The sequence below is a fragment of the Conger conger genome, chromosome 3 (assembly GCF_963514075.1).
Source record: "Conger conger chromosome 3, fConCon1.1, whole genome shotgun sequence".
Lineage (NCBI taxonomy): Eukaryota > Metazoa > Chordata > Actinopteri > Anguilliformes > Congridae > Conger > Conger conger.
In genome coordinates, this window is record NC_083762.1 from 7,989,120 (window position 1) to 8,008,219 (window position 19,100).

Here is a 19,100-nt window from a genome sequence, read left to right on the forward strand (position 1 = left end):
CAGTAACTGTATATTTATTAGAATGTTCAATAAATTAAAAATGATACAGCTTGTGGTCTGTCTTGCTGTAGACTTGTATGTAATATTTCATTTTACAAGCCCTTCTAATATTAAAAGAAACCGATTAGTCAAACAAAAAGAGACAACATTCATTGGCGTTAAATAGGTCAAACTAATTTAATAGTCCAGATTCTTATCTGTATCCAGTTGTAGGAGTTGCACTGTTTTATACAATTCATACTTTTGAAACGTTTAAATGGCGAACAGAAATTGGAGGCCTAATATCTTCAGTAGGTAATCGTAAAATCTGCGTTACTGCAGTGACAACCGTTAACAAGTCTTTAAAGTTTAGCAACAAAGCATTTGTACATAAAAGCAAAATAGCAGCGTCTACCCAATCCAATATTTAAAATATTACAATATTAAAATACGCACACACACTGGAGTATTGTAATTAATTTTATAAGGCATGTTCAAGAGACTTGAAGCAGACTTGATATGCCCCCAGGTATTTGACTTTTTCACCAAATAATTCCCCTCAGCATAACTTCATAGATAATGCATGTACCACTATATCCTAGTTCATGTTCAGTCAGCTAACAGTTGATGACTACAGAGTGGTGGTTCTTGTTGGTCAGTGCTACGCACATATACTGAAATACCTGTGTCCGAAGTGAGACCGAATCTGCCCACACAGACCATGTCTGTATCACCACACAGACACAGCATCGCCGAAAAGAATACGGAACACGCTCGAATACGGCAATTCTTCCGTGTTTAGTCACTGCAAGGCATCGGTGTGTACAGAGGGGTGTGAAGTCGGTGCGTCAGTGTGTTTGTGTCATCGCTGTGCTGAAATGGTAGAGAAGTGGACCGTGGGAAGGCTGTGATCCACGTTCCCTCCCAAGGCCACGGACTCCATGACTCACACAGCCGCTGCGAGGGATCTGGTGCCATCTAGTGGACAGTTCTCTCCTTTTGCCTCTGGTAGTCTGAGAAGATAAAAATTCAATCATTTAGAAAAATACAAAAAAAATACAAGGCCTCAAGTGGAAAGAGCAGTCGGAGGGTTGCCGGTTCGAACCCTTCGCGGCTGTGTTGCAGTGTCCTTGAGCAAGACCCCTAACCCCCAACCGCTCCCAATGAGTTGATGCCCGGCCGTTGGTGTGTGTGAATGGGTGAATGAGAGGGATCAATTGTAAAGCGCTTTAGATAAAAGTGCTATTTAAATGCAGTCCATTTACTACTTATTCAGTCTGATCTGTAGCACAGTATACTGCTTGCACACATGCAGGTTAAATATTAACATTCAGAGTTTTGTAGTACACCATTTGTCCTTATTTTGCTGTCAACTGCCTTTCGGAACCTGCCAAGAAGCACAGTACAACACTTCAACTCGTTTAGTGGCTCAGTTCCGATGAGTGACTAACTGTTCTGGCGCTTTTATTAAGAGCATGTTAAATCATTTTATCTCACTGTCAGTTTCTGTTGTACTGTAGGGTTTCATCAGCAATGAGGTTACAACCAAATCGAGCCTTAGGTCGTAACAAACCAAAGGCAAATATTGGTAATTATAGCATACTACAGGTACAGTGTGTGGCATTTTATGCATGTGCATATTTTAAGAAAGCAAGTGCTTTCTTTTAAGACAATATCTGTGTGTTGTTTTACTAAATACCCCTCAGTTCAAGAAAGAGAATCTGAGATTGCTTACACACAAGTATTTTCATTGAGCAGGATTGTGAGGGTTTAGCATTCTTAGGAACAATGGGCGGCATGCAAGCACATTTTCGTATTGGTAAATTTCTCTTTTTTCCATACGAGTGTGCCACCCTGGACTCAACAAAGCTCTGAAACTTCACAAAACTGCTCATAAGTTTTGTTCATACCTAAGAAAAAATTCTAAATACAAGAAAATTGGTGACAGCGATCTCTTGGTGATCTCTTGTATGAGCGATTTAAGAACAAACCTGTTTGTATGACTGCCCATTGGCATTTGTCAGGTGCCTTTTTTTTTTTTTTTTTCTTCTTCTTTTAGACTAAGCTGGAGACAATCCTCCCCAAGAGCAATGCACGGTTAAGGGCCCAACGGCTGTGCGGATCTTATTGTGGCTACACCGGGGATCGAATCACCAAACTTGTGGGTCCCAGTCACGTACCTTAACCACTATGCTACAGGCTGCCCCACACGTCACTCACCCTCGACAAAAGCAGCACTGCCCACGACACCACATTATCTTGCAATAGGGCCAGAACTTAATATCAGTGGCTATTCTTAAAACTGGACCACTATCCACTATCAAACTTTTTTTCTAGTGGGCATTAACTATTAGCCTACGACACATATATGATTTAATCTAACATAAGATAATATTTATATGAAAAAAAACATTTATATATATATATACACTCAGTGAACACTCTATTAGATATTTACTACTTATTTTTTTAGACTTTTAGATTAAGTCTTCTGCTGCTGTAGCCTATCCACTCAGAGCTGCGCTACTGAACTCCACGTCCTGCGGGACGCAGTGTCTGCATACGTTCGCTACACCACCTGTTTTCACTAATTAGCTTATTATCATAACCAAGCAGGTAAAATAATTCGTGAAATTAGGTGGAGTAGCGCACGGTAGGAGCAAATACCTGCAGACACTGTCCCAGGAGATCAGCTGTTTCTGAGAAACTCAAACTACCCTGTCTGTCAAAGTCACTTTGATCACATTTCTTCCCCATTCTGACATTTGGTCTGAAAAACAGCCGAACCTCATAACCATGTCTGCATGATTTTACGCATTTAGTTGCTGTCACATGATTAACAAACTGGTGTACAGTTTCTACCAAATAAAGTGATCACTGAGTGTATATTACAATACACTGACATACCCAGTTTTTGTACAGCATAACCTTTTGTGAAACATTTTGACCACACACACGTATTGGACTTCCATGTACGCTGGGAGAGCCAGGAGAGACACTCACTGTAAGGGAAGAAGCGAACTCTCATCAGAATTTCTCTGGCTGTCTTCAGAATCTCTACAGCCTGGTCAGGGAACAAAACATGATTATTCACTGGGGAAAAATACACTAAACTGAACACTCAAAGAGGAGCGGCACAGTAAAGACGCGCAGAAAAGGACCTCGATGTCATACATACATTACATTACTGAATTTTAAACAGACTGCATAAACGCGTTCTGAATGTCACACCTCCATGTGACATCATTTCCTCCCCCCAATGCCTGCTGATTTGTCCGATTTGCCCATTCGTTGTCTGTAGTCCTGTCCCATCACTGCTACATACTGTAGTCCCAATTAGTGCTGAAGTAAAATGTCTCGTATTGGCACATTAGTTCATGTAGTCTCACTCAACCTATAAACTATGCTGGATGCTCTCAATTGTGCAAACCCTGGATTCCCCATATAGACAGTCACACTCCCGTAAATCAGAGAGGAAGTAGAGGGGACTTCTTATTATACGGGCGGACATCTTATGCCACCTCGTGAGTACCTTTGGAAAACAGTACGGAGGCTAGGCTGGACAATCGGCAGTATGTCAAGTAGATGGTACATATTTTGTGGACACAGAAATTAGGAAGCTGTTTCGGTGCAGCCACACTGAAGAGAAACCCTGTACACTGCATTTAGAGAACATTTAGCCAATTTAGCCGAGTGATAGTAACCGGTAAGCCATCACAGACACGGCCACTCACCCTGGAGTGCTCAATGTCCTGGAAGTCCACGTCGTTTACTGACAGCACCTGGTCCCCTTCCTGGAGCCCTGCCCTGTGAGCATCGGAGTCTGGAACCACCTGACAGCACACAGACACAAACACAAACAGGCTAAGAGACAGGGAGACGGTGTTCATATAGGGCATAGTGGTTAAGGTACATGACTGGGACCGATCCCCCGGTGTAGCCACAATAAGATACGATAACCCTGCATTGCTCCAGGAGGATTGTTAGCTTCTGCTTAGTCTAATCAACTGCAAGTTGCTTTGGATAGAGGCGTCTGCCAAATGCCATTAATGTAATGCTCCCAGGATCCAGTCAACCCACGCAATCTCACCTTTGAGATGAAGATGCCCAGCTGAGAGGCCTTTCCCCCACGGATGTTGAAGCCTAGCTGTGCCCCGGGTGGTTTCTTCAGAATAATGGTGCGAGGCAAGAACTGGGTCAGCTCGTTGTTGTAATCAGGGTGGTGGATTCGCTGAGGATGGGGGGGGGGGGGGAAACGCAAAATTGTGAAGAGGCGGTTTATATTTGCAATACATTCTTTATGCAGAATTACTCCGTAAAGTAAAAGTATACAATGAAATATACAACTGGAAAGGGCTCCTGACTTAACAATGTATGAGTCCTGAGAAGAACGAAGTAACCGTTAGGCTTCATGTCAACTGTCTTTCATATTTAATGAATAACAATTTGGCTGAACATCAATTATACATTATGACTTAAAAATGTATCTAAGCAGCATAATGTAAAGCAAATATAATCCAAGGAACGTATATGAACAACATATGTGACAACTGGGTGAGATGGGACCTACATCTTGTGGGGCGATCCAGGCCGGAGGACTCTCATAAGAGGGAAGAAAGACCACCGGCAATTGGTAGTCATCATACGGGATTTTTTGGTCCATGGCTAGACTATAGCCTTGTACCTACGACGAAGGCGAACAGCAGTCTTTTAACACAGTCCATCGAGTACCATAATTTTAAAATTCTTTTTACAGTTTAATTGTATTCACAGCCGTGGAAGGTGCACAAAAATGCATAAAGAAATTAACCAGGAATGGCAGAACTCTTCAGTTTGTTGGATTGCTACAGCTGTCATGTGTTCTTACACCCTGTTTTAATGAATTGGTTATTCTGACCCGTTAAACTGTGGTACTTTAACGTTAGTCGTGTAAGCGTTACGTTATCTGTAAAAGACCGTTTCAAATGATAAGTTGATAACACCAGCATCGTTTTGTAAAATGCCTCCATTGCTAGCTAACGATAGGACATCCAGTTCACCAGGTAGCACACAGTCTTCCAACTAATTTATTATTCAACCACTATCTGTGCAAGAAAGAAAATTAATCGACTGTGGGTTTTAATATTTAAGACTAAAGCTCAGTCGTTAGCAGAAATGTTTCAGCCTTACTTACCGGAAGTAAACCGTCTGTTATGTCGCCAAGCCTTCCAGAAGCAGCTGACACGTCACGTGGTCAGTTGGGGGGAGGGAGTCAGAGCGATGAGGACTGTGCAGGTGAGCTGGGAGTTGAATATGAACGATGTTTTTGTGTTTCAATATGATAAAGTATCATTATTAATCATATATATGATTATCCACATATAATGTATATTATTATGTTATATTATTCAATATTGTTTTATCTACACATTCATTTTTTGTGAAATGCATCATAATGCATTTTTTAAAACCCTGAAATAGTTTGATATCAAAAGTAACATTGTTCTTTCTTAATGCAAAAATAGCTGGAACATGGTATGAGAAACATGTATTAGAATGTAATTATCAATTTTACATTCATCTCAAAACCACAGTATTAATAGCTTCATGTACAATAAATTGTTAAGAAAGAATCAATGGCTTGTTAAAATTATGGGATTGCATTTGTGGTTGGAGCAAAAAAACCAGCACGCACAGGGAGTCTAATACAAATGATTGGCAGAATGATTGATGGATTGATGGACAGGAAAGGCAGGAGTGAATACCAGTTCGGATTCAGTTAATTGACACAAGTAAGTGACTGATAACTGATTTTTAATGAAAACCAGGAACCACTGGATTTTAAGAGGACAGCGCTGGTGTAGAATGTTCACCATTCCAAGTGTCCTCAGCTCCAATTTTTTATTATGCGATGCCAGATTTTTCATGTGGACAGAGTATTGTAGATGATGGCCACACTGTAAAACCTGCATCCAGACACAAGCCCGGGATGATGCCGCACAAACACTTTTCACCAGTAGAGGGGAGTATTATCCAACAGCATGGTTGGCTGGTTGTCATTTTTCCTGCCTTTGCAAGGGAATGATGTTTTAAAATATGCCGATGATGTTGTGTTTTATGTGGTAGGTATGTATTGATGGGATATTCTGGTCATTCTTGTTGATACAAATATTTAATCAGCCAATCATGTGGCAGCAACTAAAGGCATAAAAGCATTGAGATGTGGTCAAGAGGTTCAGCTGTTGTTCAGACCAAATGTCAGAATGGGGAAGAAATGTGATCTAACTGACTTTGACTGTAGAATGATTGTTGGTGCCCGACAGGTTTAGGGAAACTTAATTTAGGGTTTTTAAAGTATTTTAAGACATCATCAGCATATAATGCATATTACATTACATTATTGGCATTTGGCAGACACTCTTATCCAGAGTGACGTACAAGCAGGAAACAATCTTCCCCTGGAGCAATGCATGGTTAAGTGCCTTGCTCAAGGGCCCAACGGCTGTGCGGATCTTATCAGAATCAGACTCACTTTATTCGCCATGTAGTTTTTACGTACAAGGAATTTGCTGTGGTATGTGGGTGCATGCAGACAACATAAAGAATAATACCAAAAATAGAAACATAGATATAAAATGAGGTGGAATGTAATGTAGAACATAAATTAAAAAATTAATGTATTGTGGCTACACTGGGATTTGAACCACCAACCTTGCCAGTCCCAGCAGGGCCAGCCATGTGTAGGTGTAGAGCCCTACGATGGTCACCACGGCTCGAATCCGCCCTTTGGCCAACCATGACATAAATAATGGAAACTATTTCCTTGTAGAATTGTCCCATAATCATGTTTGTTGTGTCATTAGATCTCCAGCTCCATTTCACTACAGATAGGAAATCCTTCCTGCCATCATTCTACTTAATAGTTATCTCAAATACAATTAAGGTATTTGGCTCTGTCCCCCATTGTTCACTCTGAACAATATGGGATATGCAATTTGTTTTAAGTACATTGTTTTTAATGGCGGTTATTGTAACTCTGTAAATGTTTTTTTAATTTTTTTATTTTATTGTTTAAAATTGTTCAAATTAGGGATGTTACGGCCCCCTGCTCTGTGCTACTTATTCTGGCGTTACTTCACAGGTGCCTTGTTGGTGGAGTACCAGGTCGTTTGCGCAATTGGGAGCACCTGTGACCAGATGTTAAAATGTGCCCGTCTCTTGTCTGAAGGAGGGAACTCTCTTCCCACGTACCTGTTGGTTCTTTTTGGGTTTGCATCAGACAACATTGCTTCAGCATACTTTTCACACATCCACTCACTCACACTACTGATGCAACTGACTTTCACACTCCACATTTTTGTTAACTGGTTATTTCAAATAAATTTGACCTTGTTTTTTAAATGCGTCAGTGTCACGGCCAATGAGCCAGGTCGTGACAGATAATGAAGTACATAATTCAATATCTTCTAATCCTGACAAACTTTACATTCAAATTAATAATATCAAGCAGGAAATAAAATGAAAGGCAGGCAGCTGGTTGGATTTTGGGTAAAAGTTGAAAATGAATGGAAAAAGTTAAGGAATCCGCGCTGTAAGGACGTCATTGGTTTTTCTCGGAACAGCGCCGCGATATCAACGTGCGGCCAAGAATATATCGCATCCGAAGTGATAAGAACTTCCGTTGAGAATGAATGGGAAAAGTTAAGGAAAGTTAAGCTTAACTATCGGCCGCAGTCATTTACCTTAACCACTACGCTACAGGCCACAGAATAGCTTATTCAAACAAGGCGGGGCTACATGGGCATCCTTGGTGTGTACCGTGTTCCAGGGTGATTTGATTTGTTAAGTGACCATTTACCTTTATTCTCGCTGTGGGTCTCGTGTATAACGTTCTAAAACACTTAATTGACTCCTCCTTGAATCCAAACCTTTCCGATACCAGAAATAGGTAGTCACAGTTCACACAATCGAAGCCCTTCTCCGCGTCCAAACTTATCAAGACCGAGTAGATTTCTTCCTTTTTATATGATTCATAATCTGTAATGTTCCTCTCAAATTATCCTGGGTCTGATGACCAGAGATGAAACCAGTTTGGTCCATGTCTATTAGATGTGGCAAGAATTGTTCCAATCTCTTCGTAATGATAGAGGCATATAACTTATAATCAACATTCAGGATAGATATTGGTCGAAATGAGCTACATAGTTTATCTTTTCCCTCCTTAGGTAGCACTGTTATAATCGCTTCCCTCCATGAGGGAGGGGAAATGCCCTCTTTAAGAGTACAATTAAATGAGGCTAGTTGTAACGGTATGATGTCCAGACAAAAGGCGTTGTAGCATTCTGCTGGGAGGCCATCACCGCCTGTGCCTTACTTGTTTTAAAATTAGATTATGCCCTATCTAACCCCTCCATAGTGATTTCTGCTGTTAAGATATCATTCTGCATTTCGCCAATTAAGGGCAGGTCAAGAGACCTCGGAAATGATACAGTAGCTTCACTTTCTATTTGAGTTGGATGTGCACAGACGATTTTGTTATATAATTCAAAGGGGACTGTGTGTCCTATTGTAGTTGAACTACATAAGGTCAGAGTCTGCAGACTGGAAAAACCCTGGCTGGATTCAATGTAACAGGAAGAAGCCCAGAAAACTCCAGCCATATAATTCTCCTCCCATTGTCAGTAGCAGGGCAGTTGTGAAACTTGTTAAAAGGCTTTCATTGGACTGGGTATTAATCTGCTCCCTTGGTCTGTGTGTCGCAGTTTAGTCTGAGGAGGTCCAGGGATTGGGTGCACAACAGCCCCCACAGAAACCTGACAGAGGAGGTATATTTTTGTTCTTCAAGGATCAAATTTCCTAAAAATGTACCCTGAAAGTACAGCAATGTTCTTATACATATGCTTTCCAAGCCAAAAAAAGGTACTAATTATATATCGCTGGCTGGGTACAGTTTTATGTGCCTACAGGGTACCGCCCCAGCGGCAAGCATTTGTTACACAGTATCCCCATCACTGCCCTGGGGCATTGAATATATTTTGACCAGAGGGAAGATCGCCCCCTACTGATCCACCAAAACAACTTCCAGCAGCAACTTAGCTTTACCAGGTCTCCCATCCAAGTTCTAACTAAGCCCACACCTGCTTAGCTTCAGCCATTTGGCAGGTCACTTATCCCTATGCACATAGTACGTCGCTCTGGATGAGAGCGTCTGCCAAATGCCATTAATGTAATGTAATGTAATGTAATGTAATGTAATGTAATGTAATATTACACATTTTTTTCAATACCCCAGTAGAAACATATGCAAAAAACTTTTCATCACGCATCAATAGCCAAATAAAACTGCAACTGGTCAACTGGTAACTGGTAGCTCTCCTTTGTATATACCGTAGGAATGCCTTCAATATTTCACAATTCCAGTTTACTTGATGACGAACATGTAGACACATGCCCTCGCTTAGACCCTATCTTACCTGTCAATCATATTATAAGTACAATAGTCCACTCCCTTTTGTGATTACTTATTCTAAAAATAAGAAACAGCCAGAGTTGATTCACCCCCCAGACCACCTTCTGCCTAGTATTGGTGAGTATGATTCCCGCTTATAATGACCATCTGTTTTCTTGAAACTATTCAACTCTAATGTCTACTAACATCTCATCGTGGATTACTAAAATAAAGGGTCACACTTTACAATAAGGTTACATGCATTGGCATTAACTAATGTAGTTGTTAGCTAATTACTGAGAAGTCAACCTGTACGGTTTTGTTTATGTATTTGTACATCATTAATTCATGTTAACAACTACATTAGTTAGTGCCAATTTGTTTGGAATGAAAACAGAAACAGTTAATGTATTTCTTAACAGGTAGCTGATTATACATTTATTCAATGGTTTACTAATGTATATTAGTAGTTAACAAAATACATTAAGGAATGAAAAGATAATTTCATGCTTACTTAATGCTTCAATTAATCCATGTTAACATTAGTTAATGCCTACAATAGCCTTTGCAAAGTTTGACCAGGTGTGTGATTTAAGTGATTTAAAATGGTTTCCTTGTTTGGCTTACTTTCTAACAATGTTCTTTTGTAGGCTAATTTGATGAGGACCATATTCTTGGTGTGGAATAGCTGGTCATTGAATATTGAATATAATTTAAAATAGCCTACGTATCTAATTTCTTTAGTGTCCGTCTTGCTTTCGATGCCCATCTTAATCACTGTGACCTTATTTGTTCATTTTTTATAGGCAACAATTTTACACTTGAATAAAAATGATTACGCCTTGCACCTGTTGTAGCCATCACTTTGTCGTCATTAAACGCTGAGAAACGGCGAGACTTTCGGTTAACAACATTTCTGGGCAGTAGGCTATTAGTTGTCGTTAGCAAAGCATACCTAAAGATGCAGTCTACACGATGTAAATTGACAGAGTGCATGTGTTTGTCGAGGGGACATGTATAGCCTTTATTTTCATGCGATTTAATGGTGAGTCTGAAAAACCACACGCAACCCGTCGCAAGACCAAAGCACGTGCGATTCCAGTTCCACTAGCCTCCTACTTCCTAGGCAGAAGCGCATGGAGGTGCAAATCGCATGTTGCTTACCTGTAGCGATGTCATAACGCAACCAATGTCGCCGACTTCGTCTAACCGTAGCCTAATTCCCCTACACTACTGATACGACACCCCTCCCCCTAACTAGTGAAAGAATTTTCATCTATTCAATCGAGCTCATCCAAATTCAGTGCGCGGATTTCACGAATACAATTGTGGCTGAAGGGGATGAAAGAGCGACCGAACTTTCAGGTAAGAAATGCTAACAGCCTATCAAATGGTAACATGTAATACTGTAGCTACTTTTGTATTTTCGACCACAAACGTTTCATTTTTCATTTTTCATTTTACATCGGGTAACACGAGCGTAATCTTGAAGTCTAATATTAATCATGACAAATTAGACTGCGCATTACTGCAAGTGAAGAACAAAACGCAAAAGCGGGCAAAGATAATTGCACCAGCAACCGCGGCTTAATAAAAGCATACGTTCAAATAATGACCTTTATATTGTAACAGGAAAACGAATTGGTAAAACGTTGGCAAGCATAATGTGCAAGGATGTTAATTAAAAAATGCCGATATATTCTTATCGACCAAGCATGGACCTTGTTCAAAGCAGCTGGATGCTTTACGTGGTAGCCATTGTGAGTTGCGGTCCTTGTACAAGTGGTCCGTTGATACTATTTTCAAATATCGATGTCTGATTAGAATTAATTTACTTACCATTACTTCACTTATATGTCTTATTTTGCAATGGCAGGAAAATATTATAAAGTAGTGAAAAATGATACCACGTTCTGTAAACATCGAAAGGCTAACCTACTTAAATAACTTTAAGGTGACAATATTATTTGAAGGTAGTGGGTATGTCCTGCTAGTCAAGATGTTTGACAAGTGATTGGAAAGCTGTCAATAAGTCAAGTATCTGTGAACTGATCAACATTTCTGGCGGTACATCCTGTTTAAACATTGATCTAAACTTTTAGAAACATATCAACGTGAAGGTATGCATTTTACACATTTAATTTCAACGCATTTAGTGAACATATAGTAAACTATTCTGTAGCTTTGCAATGCATATATCATAATGGTTGTAATAGAAGGCTATACACGACTATGCCTGTTCGGTCTGCTACCTTGCAGTATCCATGGCCACAGCACCTGGACTAGGTCCAGTTAGACATCAGTCCAGTCCTTATGTGCTAATGATAACAAGACTTCATACTTTCTCTGGTTTGTTGGCAAAATGTCGATCAGTCATTAAATTTGATTTTCCAGACATTGTTATTCGGCAAATCCACAGAGAAAGCAGGTGGCAGAAGAAATGGCACACTTGGTGCCAGGCAGGATTTGTGTGCCCAGGCTCAGAGCTGGCATTAGCTCTGTGCGATACTGACTTTGTTACATCACTTCATTACAGACACTAATGTTGTTTGTAATTTTCTGGAAGTGCATTTACTTCGACTTAATTACCAGGCAGCCGTCTCATATTTATATTATAGTGAGCACGGCAGCACTGTGCTGCTATAAGATTTTTAATTCTTTCAGAGGTTTGAATCTTAAACAGTCTGCCCAGTGGCGACACATATTGCTTGACGTACAGTAGAAATTGTACATGGCTGTAGCATTTTATCAGAGATCAGAGAGGCAAATGCAAACATTTTACTTAAAACATTGTTTTTTTGTGTGATTAATTGCCTTTATGGATCTGTATTACTCATAAAGCATAAACTGCATGAATAGAGTTTTACCTCCTCTCAAAGTATTGTCCTGTTATGTCTCCTGCTTAGTCTAATCAGCTGTACGTCGCTCTGGATAAGAGCGTCTGCCAAATGCTGTTAATGTAACGTAATGTAATGTAATGTTATGCAGCTCATGGGAGTCCATCAAACGGATTGAGCGTCTTGAGCACCAAGTTGGGGAACGTAAGAGCACTGACGTGTATATTGGGATGTTGCTTTAACCGCAGGATGTGTTTAGTGGCGTACATTTCAGCTGCAACACAAAAAGTTATGAGTTTGTGTCGCATTCACGTCATACTCATCTGGCATGCGCAGTTAACAATGTGACTGCAAAGCGATGTACCGAAGAACATTAGGTTAAAAAAAAGGGGGCACCAGTAACTGCATACTCTTTTGTCTTGGTGAATACTATATCTAAAGTTTCACACCAAGGGTGAAATACCTGGAATGACGGAAACACATATAGAATGGTCTCATAAATCACGTTCCTTTTCAATGAAGCCTAAGGTATGGAAACGGAAACTGTATATGTATGATGGAATTGGTAATGGACGTTCCCTTGGGGCTGGGGCACCTTTCTGTTTACCATATCCTTCCCATAGCATTAGAAAGAGCACGTGGTTTCCTGTTGGTTTTCCGTCCAACCCTGGCAAAGCACCTCATTCAACAGCTGGAGATTTTGTTGAGCTGCTGACTAGTAGAATCAGGTGTGCCAAATTATGGTTGAAATGATAACGTATGTTAGATCTCCAGGAACTGCGATCTAAGCTTTTTTTTTTTTTTTGTGTGTCTGTCACCTATTCTCTTGGCACAGTGATGCCTTATGTGATGCCTTGTGTACATACACCTTCCCAGTGTACTGCAATTCTAGTACAATTAGTGTTTCAAATAGCTATTTGGAGATGTGAAAGGGTTAATAATAGTATCAAACTGTTTTGTTTCGTATTGGAATATGTGGAAAATCCCACATATTCCACCAATATTCCATGAGCAATTTAGCAAACTATCAATGCTTATAGAGTAAAACATAATCAATGTGATGGCATTTTGGCGGCTAACTTTTTTCATTGGGAATTTTCAGGGACTTGCTGGATGGTTCTCAAGGATTTGCATAGATTGAGCTAGCATTTACTCAATTAAAAAACTAAATGTTAAAAATTACACATTTCTCATTTACAGTATATGTTAGATGTGACAATAAACCTTATTAGGCCTACCTAATAAATGTCCTGAAGGAAATAAGATAAAGGGAGAAACTTGCCAAGGCATGCAAATGCAAGTAGAAACCAAGAGCTTGGTTTTGTTTTGCTTTTATGGTTGTTTTCCTCAAGAAGCAACTTATCTTCAACTTATCTCACAGTTGACTCATTTGACCTGTTTTGCCGGTGAATTGGAATTGCACTGTTTTATTGCTTGGGAGAGGAACCTTAGATTTAAACCCTTAATGGAAACGCTGAAAGTGAGCGTTATGTTGGTGGATGGCTGCTAGTTTAAAGGCTATCACTCATGTCTTTCATCTAGCGTAACTTCCCCCGGGCAATTTCTGGAAATGCTTCTGAGACAGAGGAACAGGTTTTTGTAACGCTCAGAGCAGTCTGAAATGTGCACCTCAGGTAAAGAGAGCAGACCTTCCCTTTCTCTTATGAGAAAGACTTAACAAAAAAAATCATGATATTCAACAATTAAATTACCATTCTATGAGCTGACCAAAATTCAGATATTGATCATAGTTTATCTTTCAGAAGGTCTCCCACACAACTGGAGGTGCAGTTGTCCTGGGATTAATATTTCTAGTTTTGTTTTTATGACAATAGGTGTAGCCTCTCAAAACTAGCACAAATGATATTCATTCTGCTGTTTTGTCAAAAAAAAGAAAAGGCCCAGGAATAATAATAATTTATGGTTCAAGCACCTGCAGAAATCCTGCCAGATTTGGACAGATAATGTGAAACATTTTTAGGTTTTAATGCACTAAACGGGAGAGCTGGAATGCAGGAATGTTCAGCAAGTCTACTATTGACACTGATGTTAAGAGAAAATGCCGATATATTCTTATCGTGTGCGTGTAGCGTGGTTGGCTCGGCTGGTTCACTGGTAAGCATGGTGAAGTGCAGTGAAAGCGAAGGCTGGTAGCAGGTTATCGCGACAACACTCCCCGATGACGTAACCCTCAAATTCAAAAGAACGTTGTTGCCCTTGGTTGACGCTACCAGTCTTGCACGACTAACGCCAAACAGCCTGGGTGAACAGTGCGTCTTTAAAGACTGCATCCTCCAATTAAAATGGGTTCTTACAGGACAAGTCCAGTACTTGGTGGATACCGCCACTGTACCTAAATCATGGATACATTCAGTCATTAAACCTGTGCCTAAGAAACCAGGAGCTTGTGTGTTGAATCATTTTAGGCCAGCATCACTTGCCTCTATTCTGTGCAGGGCCATGGGAAGAGCACAGAAAAGGTTTTAGCCAATTGCTGAACTTCCTTTGCTGGGGGACATGGGACACGTGTTAAATAGTAAATGGCTGGCATTTATATAGCGCCTTTATCCACAGCGCTGTACAATTGATGCTTCTCACTTTCCCATTGGCTGCCATGCAAGGCACTAACCAGCTCGTCAGGAGCATTTGGGGGTTAGGTGTCTTGCTCAGGGACACTTCGACACTGCCTGGGCGGGGGATCAAACCAGCAACCATCTGACTACCAAACAACTGCTCTTACCGCCTGAGCCAATGTTGCTCCCCTATGTTCCCTGCATAATGCATTTAGAATTAACTGTGTAAACCTGCTTTGATGAGCGTGTAAAAATCATAGGGGCATCGTCGATGCAATTTTAACCCTGCTTAACACCGTTACAAAGGAGCCTACTGGATAAACTTAAGAATTATTCATAGATTTTGTTTACGCCTTTAATACCACGAAGACACATCCATTTGCAAAGGCTCATTGAACTTTGAAAGTTCATTGCCCTCAGAGAATTCCTCCCCAGTCTACCACAGAGAGTCTCTGTCAATGGAAACGTGTCTGATCAGCTCGCCATTAGTACAAATGCCCCAAAGGGTGCGTTCTCTACTGTATTACTTCTTGTGTATACAAATGAAATCAATAACAATGCTATCGTTTCTCTGCTGTTTGCATGGCCTTCATTGGCCTTCTAATGAAGAGAGACTGCTTTTCTAAAGATAAGAGGGCTCTCTGACTTCAGAACCGTGCCCTAGAGATAAACATGGGTGGAACCAAAGAATTGGTTACCTGTAGTAAAAAGGACTTTTCCACAAAGCCAGTGCTAATCAATGGCAAATCTGTTGAAATTGCAGTGAGCTTTAAGTATCTAGCCACAATTGCGGACTGCAGATTGAGTTTATCTAAGAGCATTGAATGCGCATGTGAGGATATGCAGAACCTTCATCTTCTCAGGAGACTTAACAGTTCTAGAGTGAGCCAGCCAATTTTATGCATTTAGAAAAATCTCGACTGGGAGCGTACTTGCATAGTATAATCTCACTTCATGGTTCCTCATGGTTATCTCAACTGCAAGCGAACTTGCCAGAATAGTTGGCAGAGCAAAATAGCGGGGAATCCAAGCGTGACCAAGTGACTTTTGTCCCTAGGACAATGCCCTGAACAACCTACAGTATATGATGAATGTCTCCCTCTGTTCACCCACCTTGAGATTTGGAACTTTGGAAGGTACATTCGGGTGCCCAGGGCTTTCTTCACAAGTGCGATCAGCATTTAAACTCTAAATAATGCATACAATGATCTGCTCTGCTCATGCGCAAACTGTGTATTATGTGTTTGATGGAAAATTGACATGAATGTGTAAAAAAATAAATTGGCAAGGGCACTTTGAGTGCTTCAGGAAGGAGCCTCTGTCTCTGTGCCTTGAAGATTAATCCCACAACAACAGAATCAATTCTTCCTGTTGTTTTGGAAGTTCAGATTACATTATGAAGCAAGCAGTCAAAGATTGCCTTCCAGATGCCTTCCTTCCGTCTGGGTGGCACGGATGGTGCAGTGGGTAGCACTGCCAGCAAGGAGGTCCTGGGTTCGAATCCCGGTCGGCCAGGGCCTCTCGGTGTGGAGTTTGCATGTTTTCCCCGTGTCTGCGTGGGTTTCCTCCCACAGTCCAAAGACATGCAGGTTAGGCTGATTGGAGAGTCTAAATTGCATGTGTGTGTGAGTGAATGGTGTGTGTGCCCTGTGATGGACTGGCAATCTGTCCAGGGTGTATTCCTGCCTTTCGCCCAATGTATACTGGGATAGGCTCCAGCCCCCTGCGACCCTGTTCAGGATAAGCAGGCTAAGATAATGGATGGATGGATGGATGAGTTTTTTCTTCTATCAGAATCATTTTGTGTTGACAGCCATGAAGCTGTATATGATTTATATTCACTGAAGCTGCAGTGAGTTTATAAGAACAATGGTATAGATACTCCTAGTCCAAGAGAAAACATGATAAAGTCATGTTGCTGTGTGATACCCCCTGGACACGTGTTCTGTAAGTAATACCATTCAGGAGGCACCTGTTCAATTCACATACAGTTACGTGACGCTTTGTCAAATGTCAGCTTTACATGCCAATAAAACAGGTCCTTCGTTTTTTTCAAAGCCACCTTAAACCTCATAACCAGTGCCAACATGCCCAGTCAATCAAAGCGCTTGGCTTTAGTGATCTGCTAAACTTAATGTTTTTAGCCGTTCTCGTTGTAACATGATTAGTCATGTGTCTATTGTTACGGCTATATTTCTCACGAAACGTTTATTTGTCGCTGCATTGCTTCAGGGTTTGCTTCTCACGCTAACTATGGGAAATCAAATTATTCCCATTTTTTTGGTATAGTATTTATATAGCGTCACGTTACGTAAGCCTTACATACTTATTCATTCCTTCACATGGTTAAATTGGGGAATTCACACGTTAGCATGTAGCCTAATGGCTCAGGTACGACTGGGACCTGGGTGTAGCCACAATAAGATCCACACGCCTGTTGGGCCCTCAGCTATATAATAAAATTATCAACGAAAGAATAAAATTCTCTTCTCCTTGCTCTATCTCTCCACCAGTTATTTTAAGAAGAAACTGTGTGGAAGACTCCCAGTCCAAAAACAGAAAGATACAAAAATGTAACCATGAAGTCATTGCTATCTTTCACATCCCAGATTTTCAGATCGCTTTCCCACAGGACAGTGCATCCCAACATACATATGAATGCCCACAAGGAAATGGAGAACAGTTGACCCAGCTAACTGAAGCCTAAGTAATATTGGCAGTGTATTTGCTTTCTCATGTCCTGCATCTGAGAGAATGCAGGTGAAGTTGAGTTTCCACTGAACATGAGGGTGTGGTGTGTGCTTTTACTCACTGAGCTAGTGCCCTTTCATGCCTTTGATGAAGCAACCTGACCAGGAAACTGGTTAAAAATTGATTTGAAAAGATTGATTTGATCATTCAATGACTGGCAAACAACAGGGATATAGCTTGAGCCTGTGTATCTCATTGCCTTCAGTGCTCCCACCTGTAACTTGTTCATCGACCTTGAACGCTCATGCAAGTCGTGTTTTTACCCATGCCACAACGACCACTCTTGTCCGTGTCTGAAGTAGAGGAGTTGATTTAGCGTAGGGTGCAGATTCCTGAATGTTTTTGCACGCGATACGAGCACATACTCTGAGCCTTTTCGTCCTTCCTCTTCATCCGCACAGTTATTTAGGTTGATGAACTGAATGCCCCTTTGTTAACTGTCAAATGCACACACTGTGGGTAATCCGATACATTCATGTTATATTTATTTTCCTTAACCAATTTTCCAATCTTCAGATATAATGGAAAATAAGTTGCTTGCATGTCTGCCATGTTCTACCTGCAGAAAGGCCATGATTGTCCCGCAGATAATCCTGTAAATCCTGTATACTTTGGCAGTGAGGCTTAAGTGAAGCAGGGAGTGACAGTTTAACATAGGATGGGTTGGTAATGCTGGGGATCTTAAAGGGGCCCATGAAATGGGGTTGCAGTTTGTGGGAGGTGGCTTGGAGGGGAATGTCCTTAGTGGACAGCCGGCTTCTTGGTCAGGAAACAATGGAGGTTGGTGGCCTAGGGATATCTCGAAGGGAGACTTTCCGATGGCGGCATAGGGCAGGGTGTTGTGCGCATACTCAACCCAGGTGATCAGGCGCTGGGACGGCTCTTGGTCGCTGGATGCGTGCTGGAAGACTTTACGGATCTCTTCAGTGAAGATCGGGTACCGGGGAGGGAAATAACCCCCGGACCACACAGCTGTAGCCCAGTCCAAAGGTCACCCCTTGAGTAGCCCCATCACGTAGCCGATCCGGCGGTCGTCGCTGTTGTAGGTCTGTGGTTGCTGCCGGAACACAAAGTCACACTGGAGCAGGAATTCCTTGCATCTCTCCGGTTCTCCGGGGGGGGGGTATCGGTAATTGGGGAAATTGGTATACCATGCAAGTCCAGTAACCAGGAAAGCTGTCAGCGGGGCAGTAGTGCTGACGGACGGTAGGCAGGCTCAGAGTCGAAGACGGCGCAAGAGTCAAGACCGAAGTCCGCTCCGCAGGGCAAAAGCACAAAGACAAGAGTTTGTGGTACATGCGGGTACAAGGGGCAAGTCAATAACGATGGTCAATAAACAGGCTTGGAACAAAACAGGTAGACAATGGCTTGGAAAAACGCTCAAAAGTGCACTGATGAAACAGGAGGCAACAATTTCGCAAAGACATGACATGGAACTGAGCTTATATACAGGTGTAGACAGGTGCAGACAATTAGCTTGAGAGCAGCATGCCAATGGAAATCAGGTGTGGAGGATTAACAAGTTAACAAGAT

General features: G+C 41.3%; 2 protein-coding genes across 4 annotated transcripts in view; one reads left to right on the plus strand and one right to left on the minus strand.

The window, feature by feature from the left end:
- On the minus strand, positions 1 to 10,696 carry pdzd11 (PDZ domain containing 11). 2 transcript variants are annotated; one of them, XM_061235542.1, is made up of 7 exons: positions 10,571 to 10,696; positions 5,153 to 5,258; positions 4,550 to 4,663; positions 4,070 to 4,210; positions 3,714 to 3,812; positions 2,983 to 3,043; positions 1 to 992 (listed from the first exon to the last, which is right to left on the minus strand). In XM_061235542.1, exons 3-7 carry the CDS (start codon positions 4,640 to 4,642, stop codon positions 958 to 960), a joined length of 429 nt encoding a protein of 142 aa, XP_061091526.1. In that variant the 5' UTR covers positions 4,643 to 4,663; positions 5,153 to 5,258; positions 10,571 to 10,696; the 3' UTR covers positions 1 to 957. The 2 variants fall into 2 exon arrangements, with proteins under 2 accessions (XP_061091526.1, XP_061091527.1); XM_061235543.1 differs by lacking the exons at positions 5,153 to 5,258; positions 10,571 to 10,696 and adding an exon at positions 4,877 to 5,105.
- Positions 9,493 to 19,100, plus strand: part of gdpd2 (glycerophosphodiester phosphodiesterase domain containing 2) — a 26,369-nt gene continuing 16,761 nt past the window's right edge. The window contains exon 1 of one of the 2 annotated variants that reach the window (XM_061235540.1): positions 9,493 to 9,544. The gene's annotated coding sequence lies outside the window, so the exon portion shown is untranslated. Of the gene's footprint in view, positions 9,545 to 10,307; positions 10,772 to 19,100 lie in introns of those variants that run through there. The other variant, XM_061235539.1, reaches the window with a different exon arrangement.